Raw genomic sequence first — 14,454 nt, forward strand, 5'->3', positions numbered from 1 at the left:
TTCTAGTTAACAATTCAAGAGATATAGCTTTGCTATTTGTATAAATAAAATGTACTTGAAATTTAGCAACGTAATTTTTGTTTTTATTTATTACTTTTAAAATATTTAAGTTAAAGAAATAAACAAAAGATAACAAAATTTTGTGGTAGAGATACATAAAATGTAAAAATGTTCAAAATGCTATGTAAAAATAAAAACTTATTTATTTGTTTCCTAAGTGCTTTTTCTATCTTACACAAATTGTAATAGAGAAAACTTATAACAATAACATGCCTCCAGCAAACAAACAAAATTTTAACAATTCTGATTTACACATCCCATTTTAATGCAAGCAGAAAAAGAAATGCAAAATAAAAAAATCTATATTTGCATACAACATTCCTTTCCAAATACCAGAACAATTCTTGTGTTAAAAATTCATGACTTGTAACTTTCATAATTTTCAAACAATGATATATATGTTACAACTAATGCTAGATTTATCTAAGTCTTTTGATTCATCAATTTATTATTTATTTTTAACTTTATCTATAATCATAAATAGGAAAATCTAGCATTATCTAAAAAACAGATGGATGAAGCTAAAAGAAAGCTTGCTTACTTAAAATTTGGGCTTCATCCAAATAATGTAAAATCTATCTGCTGTTGTGTGTAGAGCAGAATAATGATGTTTCCCTTCTATGGATATAAGAATTTTATTCTTTAGCCATTATGTCTATAGTGGAAAAAAGGGAATGTTGTCAGATCTGGCAATTTACCACCAGATTTCAAGGCAACAGGATGACAATTTTTTGAATCTGATGATTTTTCATGCTTATGACAAACTTTTAAAAAACACATTTGTAAACTCCAGATTTACATTATATCAATAAATTCAATTAAAGGGCTTGGTAAAAAAAACAGCAAATCCTACATTAATAAATTTTCAAAAAGAATAAGAGAATTTGTGTTTTAATTCACTAACTGTTTAATTTCCAATTCACTGTTTTATTAATGTGGGTGTACAACATGTCAGACATGCACTTGAACCATAAGTTTCTTAGATGGAATTACAATGCACAAATCCATATTTGTTAATAACTTTTTTTTTTGCAGTTTTGTCAGATGCATCATTTTTTCTATTAAGCCCCTCAATTGAAGACAAACACAAGTACAGATGTATTAAATGTTCTTTTGAATACACATACGATTATGTAAAAGCATACTCCAGCACTACATTTATTTGAAGCTACATAACACAACTGAAAAAAATGCAAAACTAAAAGTTTTACAAGAATAAATTCTAGTTGATTTGAAAACAAAATTCTTTCTTTATCCATCCAACCCACATTGAAAAGATTGTAGATAAGCTGTCTAAAGTAGAGCTCTAAATTTTTTCCTTGCATTATACATTTGAAACTTAGATAAAGCATGTTTTATACAGATAAAATTCAATTAATACATTGTTACTTGCTTTACTCAAAAGACATGGATGATTAACATTAGATAGTTAATCCTAGCTTTATTCAATTCATGGACTTTAGCCTTTATATACATACATACATAATATTTACTCATTATAATGACATTATTCAATTTAACATCTTAACTTGAATAATTTTTAATATTTATGTAAAGTTTTATTAATTTTTTGTAAATATTTTAAGTTTCAGTTACTATTTCATGATTTTGGGCTTCTATAGCAAGTTTTCTATTCTAATATTTTACTGCAGTAGCCTTCACTTCTTAATACTCTCCCCATCAGGGCCAATGAGAGCTCGTACCAGACCTGGTGTAGAGCAGGCCCCTTGTGCCAGGAATGCCGATGAAGCCTGCTATGGCCCAGATTTCCCATTCCATTTGAGTCTACCTCATGACAGAAAACCAAACACATAGCTGAATGTGTCAGCATAGCTGAACGTGTCAGCATAGCAAACTCCCCTTCCATACTTTTATAAAAGGGGAGTTCACGATTTCTGAATTTATATGTTTCTCACAACAAGAGTTAAGTCAAAATTTGAGTTAACAATTAAATTAGAGTTATACCACAAGTAACGATTTTAATTATTTAATTTTAGAAATAAAATTAAAAAATTCCTAATTATCTGATTCATGACTTTGAAAGTTTCAATTGCAGTTTTAAACTCACAAGAATGAATGAAATACGTAGAATGTTTCTTTATTACAAAAAAGTAGTTTTAAAAATGTTACTTTTTTGTTAGTAAAAACGACATTAATTTATGTGGATAGGAACTAATACAGGCCAATAAGTTTTCTCCAGTCCCAGAGAAAAATGCCCACCTCCCTCCTATTGATGGCCTACTTTCCATAATAAAAATATTAAATGTTTTCCACAACATTATCAATTTCTAAGATTAATGCAAAAAATATAATGTCTATAAACTTGCATAATTGTACCAGTTGCACTAAAAATGTGTACATGAACTTCAAATATTCAGACATAATCACTAGAATATCATGACATAACATTCACTTATTTGCACAAGAAATTTCATGTTCATGGCATATGAGTTCAAGGACAAACATCAAAATTTAATGGCTCAGATTTAACTTATAACACTAATTTGAGTCCTCTAGTAAACCAGATTCTCAGTGTTATGAAAAATGTCAGAATTTGTTGTCAAACAGTTTACAATGTTTAAAAAAATTTAAGAGTAATCAAACAATACATGTAACTCCAGGATCTTATAGAATCACCCGCAAAAAAGTGACATGTTTTTTTGAAAACAGCCAAAACAGACAAAGTATAAAACTTGCTGAGAAGTATATGAACTTTCTTCTGTTATACAAGAAAAGTTATGAAATCAACCAATATGAAGTACCATTGAAAATTTGATGCTCCAAAATCAGCAGATAAACAATTTCAGCAACAAATGGAAATACTAAAAAACGTGGCCACAAAACTGCCAGAAAATTCAATTTGTTATATTATTTATGACAATGAATCTTATTTACCACTTAAGAGTTCAGCTAAAACTGGAATCTATATACAAAATAAAGAAAATATGTCTTGTGAAATAAAATATAAGTGCCAAAAAAGTTTTTGAAATAACTGTGCATCTGTGTATTGATCAGCAAAAAAGTAAGTCACACTTATTTTGTATATGCGAATTTTGCTCTGAATATCAAAACATACTTGAATAAATGTATTCAATCTAAATTGAAGCCATTTATTGATAAAACCTGCCCAAATGGTCATTATAGCATCTGACACTGCATCATTATAGCGTAATGACACTGCACAGCATTACCACCACAAAAGTTGAATATTTAGATATTAATTATGTAAAGAAAGAAGAAAATACACCCATGTTCCTCAGTTATTACCTAAAGAAAGGTTTTTGGCACATCTGAAATATAAAATTTATCATAATGCCCAAAATTCAGTGAGTTTGACAGAATTTTATTTTAATCATCAATTTTTTGGTTTTTTCCTTCACTACTAGGTGCATTAATAGACACAAGGCATTTTACATCATCTTTATATGTAAAATGCCTTGTGTTGATTAATGCACCTAGTAGTGAAGGAAAAAACAAAGGAAGACATGGTCTCAGAAATACATAACATTAATTTTTTGTAAACTTTTCACTAATAAAAAAGTGTAAAATCTCTGCTGTTACTACTTAGAGACTTCTTGTGATTAAATAAATTTGAATTAAGTTTCTATCTCTATTATGTTTGGAGCTATGCTTACTTTTTCTCATATAAAGATTGTTGGTGTGACCCCTTATTTCTGATCTATGCAAGTTATAGAATAAATCAGATGATAATGCTGGATTCATTATCAAGCTATAACTTGGATAATTAAATATACAAAATTTACATAATTTGGACTAAAAAACAGTCAATTAAATTGCCATCTTGTGTTAAATTTAATACAGGATGGCACCTTAACTGTCTATTATGTAACTTTTGTATATTTAATTTGCCAAGTTACAACTTGATAATGAATCTGGCTTTATCTTAATTTAGGCTTGTTTTATATATAGTTACCCAAATAAATTAAATTCATTATATATCATCCGATATATAACAAAATAATGATAAATAATTGGAGAGAATATTAAGGTCAATTCACCTAACAATCCTCAATCATTATCAAATAAATTAATTATGAAAGATTCTGAAATTAAATAATAAATTTCAATAGTTATTAGGAAAACTGTACTAATAATTTAATTATTAAAAATAATAATTATGATTTATTACTTCAATAATAAAAATCGTAGTGATTGATTTTTATTATTGAAGTAATAAATCATAATTATTATTTTATCATAAGTTTTAATAATTCATATCATATTATTATCATAAGTTTTAATAATTCATATCATATTATTATCATAAGTTTTAATAATTTCATTATTAAAACTTTTTTTTATAATCAAAGATATTTACTTTTAGGTATATCAAAAATAAATAAATGAAACCCTATTGTGGATTGTAAATCTTGTATTTTCATTGTTAGATTAGAAAATAAAATTTAAATCAAGTACTTTTTATATCAAATTTAACTTCAACTTCTTCAATAGACTACTGTGAAACATCCTTTAAAATTAAAACATAATTAATAGTATCTTTTATATGTAAGATTTTCAATACTGCAGTCACATACTAGATAATTCTCCATTCAGTTTATTCGACATTTAACTGACAGATTAATTTTTTCACATTAAGGTTAATACAGTGTTATATAATAAACATTTCATAAATAAGTAAAAAATAATAAGTGAAATATTTCAGTGTTTTCTAATAAGAAAACAGCACAGATTAAATTCATTTATTCAATTTTATATGTAATAATATAAATTATATATATTTTGATTTGATATATTATCAGGGCTGTGGAGTCGAAGTCGTGGAGTTTTGGTGTTTTAGCCAGAATCGGAGTCGTCAAAAAATCCGCCGACTCCAGCTCCTTTTTACTTACCAACTTCTTATGTATATAAAACAGAAAAGTATTTGAATTGTGTCAAATTTGACCCTCCAAGTTTTTTTCTTTCTTTATTTTTTTTGCAAATCTAGATGTTTGGAGACCTCCCTAACCTCTCAAAAAAGTCAATAAAGGGGAAAAATTCATGCGCGTGTGTGTGTTGGCATCTAACTTGTTTAATTTCTTTATTTTCTATTTTGAGATATTATACAATATCTCAGAATGAGTAAAGTTTAAGAAATAAAATGTGGCACTGTAGCTTGTGTATAAAGGGGCATTAATACTATTAAATTTTGGTTCTTAATTAAAGGTCGACAGAGTGAAGACATAAAAGTGGTCATGTGTCATCTCTCTTAATGAATATTTTACTCGTTATTAGCATTCAAAATTTTAAAAAATAAAATAAAATTCATCTCTACCCTCAAAGTAAGCTTTTTTGCCATTTTATAATAAAGTAGTACAGTAAAACCCGTTAAAATGTTCTTGCATAAGACGTTAGAATGTATATGGGAATATGATTTAGTTCAACCACTTTGACGCTTAATAACTAACTTCTGTGTTAAACCATCTGACTCCGATTCTGACCACTCTGACCACAGAAATTATTAGGCTTCAAACAGGGTGAACAAAATCGTGCCCCCCACACACAGTCTAACATCCACACATATAGAAAAAAACCTCGAATCTTTTACATATCTCAAAATTTCAAGGTGTTCCGAGTCCAAAAATGTAAAAATTTGGGAGGGGTCATTTTTTGACCGAGCACTACACTTTCTTTCTGTTATATATAACAGCCAGAAAAGTAAAAATTATCAAATACATATTTATATATTACTTAGAGAAGTCTTTTAGCTTTGGAATAAAAAGTTTCTACACTCTATCTTTATTAAAACTCTATTTATTGAATCTTTAATTCTGAGGTCACGTGATGACATCAGAATTTCCGGGTCTCTTTCGGTAATAAGTCCGCCCCTGGTCAGAGTCAGGTGGTAAGGAAGAGTCGGAGTCGGTAGATTTTTATGCGACTCCACAGCCCTATATATTATAGATATGATTGTATAAAGAAAAGCTGAACTGGCATTAGACTTTTTAATATTTAAAAAATCATTTTGTGATGATTACATATTTAATGAAATTCCAATCTCATTACCTTCTGCCAAATGTCTTCAAACGTCTCCACTCCTTCACTAACTTTTTTTAAACACCTTTCAATCTCACCTGCAAAAATATTCTTATGTTAAATTATATTTCAAATAGTACATAATATCTTAAATTGATATCTATAATAATTAAGTCCTTTCTTAGTTAGATAAAATAATTTTAGGGAGAATATATTATTACTAATGTAAGTTTTATGTACCTAAAAAACTATGAATCTTTAACTCATAGAATCATAAATTTATTACACTTAGGATCCAATATAACATAGATCTTGAAGTACAAAATTTAAGCCTGTTATATGTGAGGCTGCTTTTTATCAAATTAACATTAACATATTTTGACAGACAGAGGCATACCAACAACTGATCACACAATGTACAAGTCAGTGATCATGCAACACACAAGTCAGTAAAATACATTATTATAATAGTTATAAATCCTATTAAACACTTCATTTTAATGCAAGTATGATACTTTACAAAAAGTGAATAACTTGTTTAAGTAGTTAACTGCAGTACAATGACAATACAAAAAGTTCAGGCTGAAAAACAAAAATGTTAAAAGATCAAAATAAACTAGTTTGATTGAAGTGTATGACAGAGCATATGTGCAAAAATATAATGCCAAAATTGGGATTCAACCAGTTACTGCATTGTAAGCAATATGCATTCTATTGGAACAAAACTACAGTATTTTTTTAAACCTCACACAAGTATATTAACTTAAAATCAGGAAACTCAAAAAGTTTTAATTTACACATAAAACAAACATTTTGTTAAAAATTCACATTTAAACACTTATAATTTGCAGAGTTACTTTTAAAACAATGTTACTGAAGAATTATCCTTCTCAGCATTCAAGATCATCATCATCATCTTTTTTAATGATGCTGATAATGAGGATAATATATTTTTTTTGTATTATATAATCTTAAATGAATCAATATTCAAAAGTTATTTTTAGTTCTACAGTAAGTTCTAATTATATGCCACATGAAAGCTAAATTTAATGAGTTTATTTATCAATCTTGGAAATTACATCATATTGATTAAAAACACAAAATTATTTAACACATGTCCAATCTCTTAATTTACAAAGTATGATGAATTAATATAATCTAATGTAGAGCAAATGCAGCTGTCTGCTGACTTTTATCCAACCATGCATTATACTTTATGATAGCAATTCTTCACACGCATGTTTTTCATAAAATACCATAAATGTGCTGCAAAAATTTTTAAATACTTACCTTTTATATTTATATTTATTTTAATATTAATAAAGAATGAATTTTCATATATAATGACAATAAAGTAAATTCATGAACTTTCACCATCCTACAATATCAAAAAGTAAGCATCTCCTCCTGTTTTGTGACTGTAGCAAATTCATTTGAAGGCATAAAAACTGTTTTTACGTAGTAAGCATAGAATGTTTAAATGTATTTTAAAATTTTCATAACTTTTCAAAATATAAATTAACAATAAAATAAAACTTGATTCAATTTTATGTTAAATCCCTTTAAAATTTGAAAGTGAAAACTGTTTTTCTTATTGAAAATGGTATTTGAAAAGGAATATAGAAGGAAAGAAGAAAACAGAATAAACTATTATGGAAAAATATCAAAAGGAGTTTTAATTTATTTTACTTAATTTTGAATGAGAATTTAAATTTGAAACTAGCAATATAATTATACATAAAAACCACACAAAACTCGATAAATTTGTAAAGCCAAATGAGCAATTTTTAATTGTGACATTGTCATAATGCTAAGCTGCAATTTTTAATCGTATTTTTAATTTATGTAATTTAAAATATATGCTCTCCATCTCAAATTAGTAGTGGCTTTCCCCTGTATATCATTTTTTTCCTTTAACAATAGAACTGTGTCTGTCATCTATTAACTGATTTTCAGGGGAAAGTTTTAAATTAAAATAACATGACTTCCAATTTGCATCAGAAATTTATATATAGTTAATCGGGGCCTCCTGTCTAAGGTTTCCATATCTGGTCTTGAATTTCATCAATCTAACTCCATTCTTGGACAGACAGACAGATGAATGGATGATGGTAAGAATTTATACTACCAAATAACTACCAGATTACATTAGGCTATTTTTTCTGTGATTATATTTAATTAACTAGCTGTTACCTGCGACTTCGCCCGTAATGGTTTTGCAAGCAAACCCCATTTATATTCAGTATTTCAACAACCATAGTAATTGTTATATAACATCTACCACTGAGAATCAAACAAATTGTTTGATTCTCAGTGGTTCAATTTGATCAATTTTCTGAAATGTTTACAATCGTTCTATAATCAAACCAATATGCAATAATAAATCCGAATTTAAAATGGTTCGAACATTTGGTTAAAAAATCGAAATATATGAAAATATTTATAAAAATCTCAGAAATGTTATCAATTTAATATACCTAAGTACTCAATGAAGACTAAATGTAGTTGAAAACAAAAAAAATCGCATCTAAAATAGTACAATAGAAGCCATTCTTCAGGTTAAGCCTTAATTCTCCCCCCCTGTGGGGAATTTCCAAAAATCCCTTCTTAGTGTGCATTCCCATGGTGTACCCAACTAAAACGCAGTTAAAAACAAAAAAATTCATATCTAAAATAGTACAGTAGAAGCCGTTCTTCTGGTTAAGACTTAATGCTCTCCCTCTCTCACCATAGAGAAATTTTAAAAAATCCCTTCTTAGTGTGCATTTCCATGATGTACCCTAACTGTGTACCAAATTTCACCTCTTTAGGTTCAGCAGTTTGCTCTGGGCAATGATGAATCAGTGACACAGTCAGTCAGTCAGGACAAGTAATTTTATATATTTAGATTAGTAAATTTAATTTAATAATTATAATTAAATTAATATTTATTAAATAATTTAGAATATTATGGAAGAAAAGAATCGGCCCAGGCAGAGCTCAAATCCGCAACTCCCACTTACTGTGTGGATGCATTGCCAGTTATGTTATCCGAGCCTCCATTCCAATCTCCTCTTCCAGACATTTAAATATGATTCCAGAATATTCTAAATTATGTAATAAATATTAATTTAATTATAATTAAGTTTAATAAAAGATGGTATCTAACGCCTACCTCTAATGACAATTTATTCAGTAACTAGCAGACCCTGCCACGCCTTGTTATGGCTCAAAATGTATCTATTATAAATGTATAACACTTCCCCCATGGGGGAAAATTTTTTGAAAAATTTTTTCTTAGTGTACATTCTCTTGACGTACCCTATTAAAAAGCAATCAAAAACGCAAAAACCCGCATCTAAAATAGTATAATAGAAGCCAAGTTCTTCACAGTAAGCCTTAATCCTGTCTCTCTCCCCCGCGGGGGGAATATCGAAAAATCCCTTCTTAGTGTACATTTTGTTGACGTACTCTATTAAAACACAATCAAAAACGCAAAAANTATGAATGTTTAACGGAATAATATACAGCCTATGTCCACCCTGAAGTTCCATTCTAAATATTGGTGAAAGAATTTTTGAAATCGGATGAATAGTTTCGGAGATTACCTGCTGCATACAAACTAACATACATACAAACATTACCTCTTTATAATATTAGTATAGATTAATTAAATATAATTGCAGAAAAAGTAGTCCAATGTAATCCAATATCAATATAATTTTTTAAATTACAGTACTTAAATTTGAATGAAGTATTTTAATTTGAAACTGTTTGTTTGTTCCGTTTTAAAACTGCTAGAATATGATGATATGTGTTATATTCTAAGTTTTTATGGAATATATCTGAACCTCTTGATGATGGGCTTTGTTAGCTCAAAAGTATTTAGACTGAAGTTTACTTGTATTTATTATACTCCTAAAAGCAGTAAAAGTCTGGTTGTTAATTGAGCTGTTGATTTTGAAAGTGGGGCAAGTCCATTTTGTTATTGCTGGATATTTAATACTTTGCATTTGAATGAGTTTAAAAATATTCATAAGCAGTAATAGACTTATTTTATATTTTTTTGGTTTTTTATTCCATGTAAATTTAACATGCAATAATGGTTATCCACGTTAGGAGTAAAAAATCATGATTTTGGTATGCGCCAATGGAATTGCCTCACTTTCTAAAGCAATTATTTGTTGAAAACATTGCTTTTCTTTGAATGGAATATAGTTATAACAACAAAAAATTGAATATTTTATTTATTTACTTATTTATTTTATTTCAACATTTNTTATTAATTTTTTGTAAATATTTTAAGTTTCAGTTACTATTTCATGATTTTGGGCTTCTATAGCAAGTTTTCTATTCTAATATTTTACTGCAGTAGCCTTCACTTCTTAATACTCTCCCCATCAGGGCCAATGAGAGCTCGTACCAGACCTGGTGTAGAGCAGGCCCCTTGTGCCAGGAATGCCGATGAAGCCTGCTATGGCCCAGATTTCCCATTCCATTTGAGTCTACCTCATGACAGAAAACCAAACACATAGCTGAATGTGTCAGCATAGCTGAACGTGTCAGCATAGCTGAACGTGTCAGCATAGCAAACTCCCCTTCCATACTTTTATAAAAGGTTGAGTTCACGATTTCTGAATTTATATGTTTCTCACAACAAGAGTTAAGTCAAAATTTGAGTTAACAATTAAATTAGAGTTATACCACAAGTAACGATTTTAATTATTTAATTTTAGAAATAAAATTAAAAAATTCCTAATTATCTGATTCATGACTTTGAAAGTTTCAATTGCAGTTTTAAACTCACAAGAATGAATGAAATACGTAGAATGTTTCTTTATTACAAAAAAGTAGTTTTAAAAATGTTACTTTTTTGTTAGTAAAAACGACATTAATTTATGTGGATAGGAACTAATACAGGCCAATAAGTTTTCTCCAGTCCCAGAGAAAAATGCCCACCTCCCTCCTATTGATGGCCTACTTTCCATAATAAAAATATTAAATGTTTTCCACAACATTATCAATTTCTAAGATTAATGCAAAAAATATAATGTCTATAAACTTGCATAATTGTACCAGTTGCACTAAAAATGTGTACATGAACTTCAAATATTCAGACATAATCACTAGAATATCATGACATAACATTCACTTATTTGCACAAGAAATTTCATGTTCATGGCATATGAGTTCAAGGACAAACATCAAAATTTAATGGCTCAGATTTAACTTATAACACTAATTTGAGTCCTCTAGTAAACCAGATTCTCAGTGTTATGAAAAATGTCAGAATTTGTTGTCAAACAGTTTACAATGTTTAAAAAAATTTAAGAGTAATCAAACAATACACGTAAATCCAGGATCTTATAGAATCACCCGCAAAAAAGTGACATGTTTTTTTGAAAACAGCCAAAACAGACAAAGTATAAAACTTGCTGAGAAGTATATGAACTTTCTTCTGTTATACAAGAAAAGTTATGAAATCAACCAATATGAAGTACCATTGAAAATTTGATGCTCCAAAATCAGCAGATAAACAATTTCAGCAACAAATGGAAATACTAAAAAACGTGGCCACAAAACTGCCAGAAAATTCAATTTGTTATATTATTTATGACAATGAATCTTATTTACCACTTAAGAGTTCAGCTAAAACTGGAATCTATATACAAAATAAAGAAAATATGTCTTGTGAAATAAAATATAAGTGCCAAAAAAGTTTTTGAAATAACTGTGCATCTGTGTATTGATCAGCAAAAAAAGTAAGTCACACTTATTTTGTATATGCGAATTTTGCTCTGAATATCAAAACATACTTGAATAAATGTATTCAATCTAAATTGAAGCCATTTATTGATAAAACCTGCCCAAATGGTCATTATAGCATCTGACACTGCATCATTATAGCGTAATGACACTGCACAGCATTACCACCACAAAAGTTGAATATTTAGATATTAATTATGTAAAGAAAGAAGAAAATACACCCATGTTCCTCAGTTATTACCTAAAGAAAGGTTTTTGGCACATCTGAAATATAAAATTTATCATAATGGACAGAAAACAAAGTTAGAGATTAACTTTGTTTTCTGTCCATGCTCAAAATTCAGTGAGTTTGACAGAATTTTATTTTAATCATCAATTTTTTGGTTTTTTCCTTCACTACTAGGTGCATTAATAGACACAAGGCATTTTACATCATCTTTATATGTAAAATGCCTTGTGTTGATTAATGCACCTAGTAGTGAAGGAAAAAACAAAGGAAGACATGGTCTCAGAAATACATAACATTAATTTTTTGTAAACTTTTCACTAATAAAAAAGTGTAAAATCTCTGCTGTTACTACTTAGAGACTTCTTGTGATTAAATAAATTTGAATTAAGTTTCTATCTCTATTATGTTTGGAGCTATGCTTACTTTTTCTCATATAAAGATTGTTGGTGTGACCCCTTATTTCTGATCTATGCAAGTTATAGAATAAATCAGATGATAATGCTGGATTCATTATCAAGCTATAACTTGGATAATTAAATATACAAAATTTACATAATTTGGACTAAAAAACAGTCAATTAAATTGCCATCTTGTGTTAAATTTAATACAGGATGGCACCTTAACTGTCTATTATGTAACTTTTGTATATTTAATTTGCCAAGTTACAACTTGATAATGAATCTGGCTTTATCTTAATTTAGGCTTGTTTTATATATAGTTACCCAAATAAATTAAATTCATTATATATCATCCGATATATAACAAAATAATGATAAATAATTGGAGAGAATATTAAGGTCAATTCACCTAACAATCCTCAATCATTATCAAATAAATTAATTATGAAAGATTCTGAAATTAAATAATAAATTTCAATAGTTATTAGGAAAACTGTACTAATAATTTAATTATTAAAAATAATAATTATGATTTATTACTTCAATAATAAAAATCGTAGTGATTGATTTTTATTATTGAAGTAATAAATCATAATTATTATTTTATCATAAGTTTTAATAATTCATATCATATTATTATCATAAGTTTTAATAATTCATATCATATTATTATCATAAGTTTTAATAATTTCATTATTAAAACTTTTTTTTATAATCAAAGATATTTACTTTTAGGTATATCAAAAATAAATAAATGAAACCCTATTGTGGATTGTAAATCTTGTATTTTCATTGTTAGATTAGAAAATAAAATTTAAATCAAGTACTTTTTATATCAAATTTAACTTCAACTTCTTCAATAGACTACTGTGAAACATCCTTTAAAATTAAAACATAATTAATAGTATCTTTTATATGTAAGATTTTCAATACTGCAGTCACATACTAGATAATTCTCCATTCAGTTTATTCGACATTTAACTGACAGATTAATTTTTTCACATTAAGGTTAATACAGTGTTATATAATAAACATTTCATAAATAAGTAAAAAATAATAAGTGAAATATTTCAGTGTTTTCTAATAAGAAAACAGCACAGATTAAATTCATTTATTCAATTTTATATGTAATAATATAAATTATATATATTTTGATTTGATATATTATCAGGGCTGTGGAGTCGAAGTCGTGGAGTTTTGGTGTTTTAGCCAGAATCGGAGTCGTCAAAAAATCCGCCGACTCCAGCTCCTTTTTACTTACCAACTTCTTATGTATATAAAACAGAAAAGTATTTGAATTGTGTCAAATTTGACCCTCCAAGTTTTTTTCTTTCTTTATTTTTTTTGCAAATCTAGATGTTTGGAGACCTCCCTAACCTCTCAAAAAAGTCAATAAAGGGGAAAAATTCATGCGCGTGTGTGTGTTGGCATCTAACTTGTTTAATTTCTTTATTTTCTATTTTGAGATATTATACAATATCTCAGAATGAGTAAAGTTTAAGAAATAAAATGTGGCACTGTAGCTTGTGTATAAAGGGGCATTAATACTATTAAATTTTGGTTCTTAATTAAAGGTCGACAGAGTGAAGACATAAAAGTGGTCATGTGTCATCTCTCTTAATGAATATTTTACTCGTTATTAGCATTCAAAATTTTAAAAAATAAAATAAAATTCATCTCTACCCTCAAAGTAAGCTTTTTTGCCATTTTATAATAAAGTAGTACAGTAAAACCCGTTAAAATGTTCTTGCATAAGACGTTAGAATGTATATGGGAACATGATTTAGTTCAACCACTTTGACGCTTAATAACTAACTTCTGTGTTAAACCATCTGACTCCGATTCTGACCACTCTGACCACAGAAATTATTAGGCTTCAAACAGGGTGAACAAAATCGTGCCCCCCACACACAGTCTAACATCCACACATATAGAAAAAAACCTCGAATCTTTTACATATCTCAAAATTTCAAGGTGTTCCGAGTCCAAAAATGTAAAAATTTGGGAGGGGTCATTTTTTGACCGAGC

General features: G+C 28.0%; 1 protein-coding gene across 3 annotated transcripts in view; it reads right to left on the reverse strand.

Annotated features, from left to right (window-relative positions):
- Positions 1–14,454, reverse strand: part of LOC111612855 (CCR4-NOT transcription complex subunit 3-like) — a 146,472-nt gene that overhangs the window by 84,539 nt on the left and 47,479 nt on the right. For all 3 annotated transcript variants that reach the window (XM_023354126.1, XM_023354124.1, XM_023354125.1), the window contains exon 2: positions 6,085–6,152. In XM_023354126.1, the coding sequence (XP_023209894.1) occupies positions 6,085–6,152 (68 nt within the window). The remainder of the gene's footprint in view (positions 1–6,084; positions 6,153–14,454) is intronic.

The sequence above is a fragment of the Centruroides sculpturatus genome, unplaced genomic scaffold (genome assembly GCF_000671375.1).
Source record: "Centruroides sculpturatus isolate CEXI.00-Female unplaced genomic scaffold, Cexi_2.0 scaffold1619, whole genome shotgun sequence".
NCBI classification, from domain to species: domain Eukaryota; kingdom Metazoa; phylum Arthropoda; class Arachnida; order Scorpiones; family Buthidae; genus Centruroides; species Centruroides sculpturatus.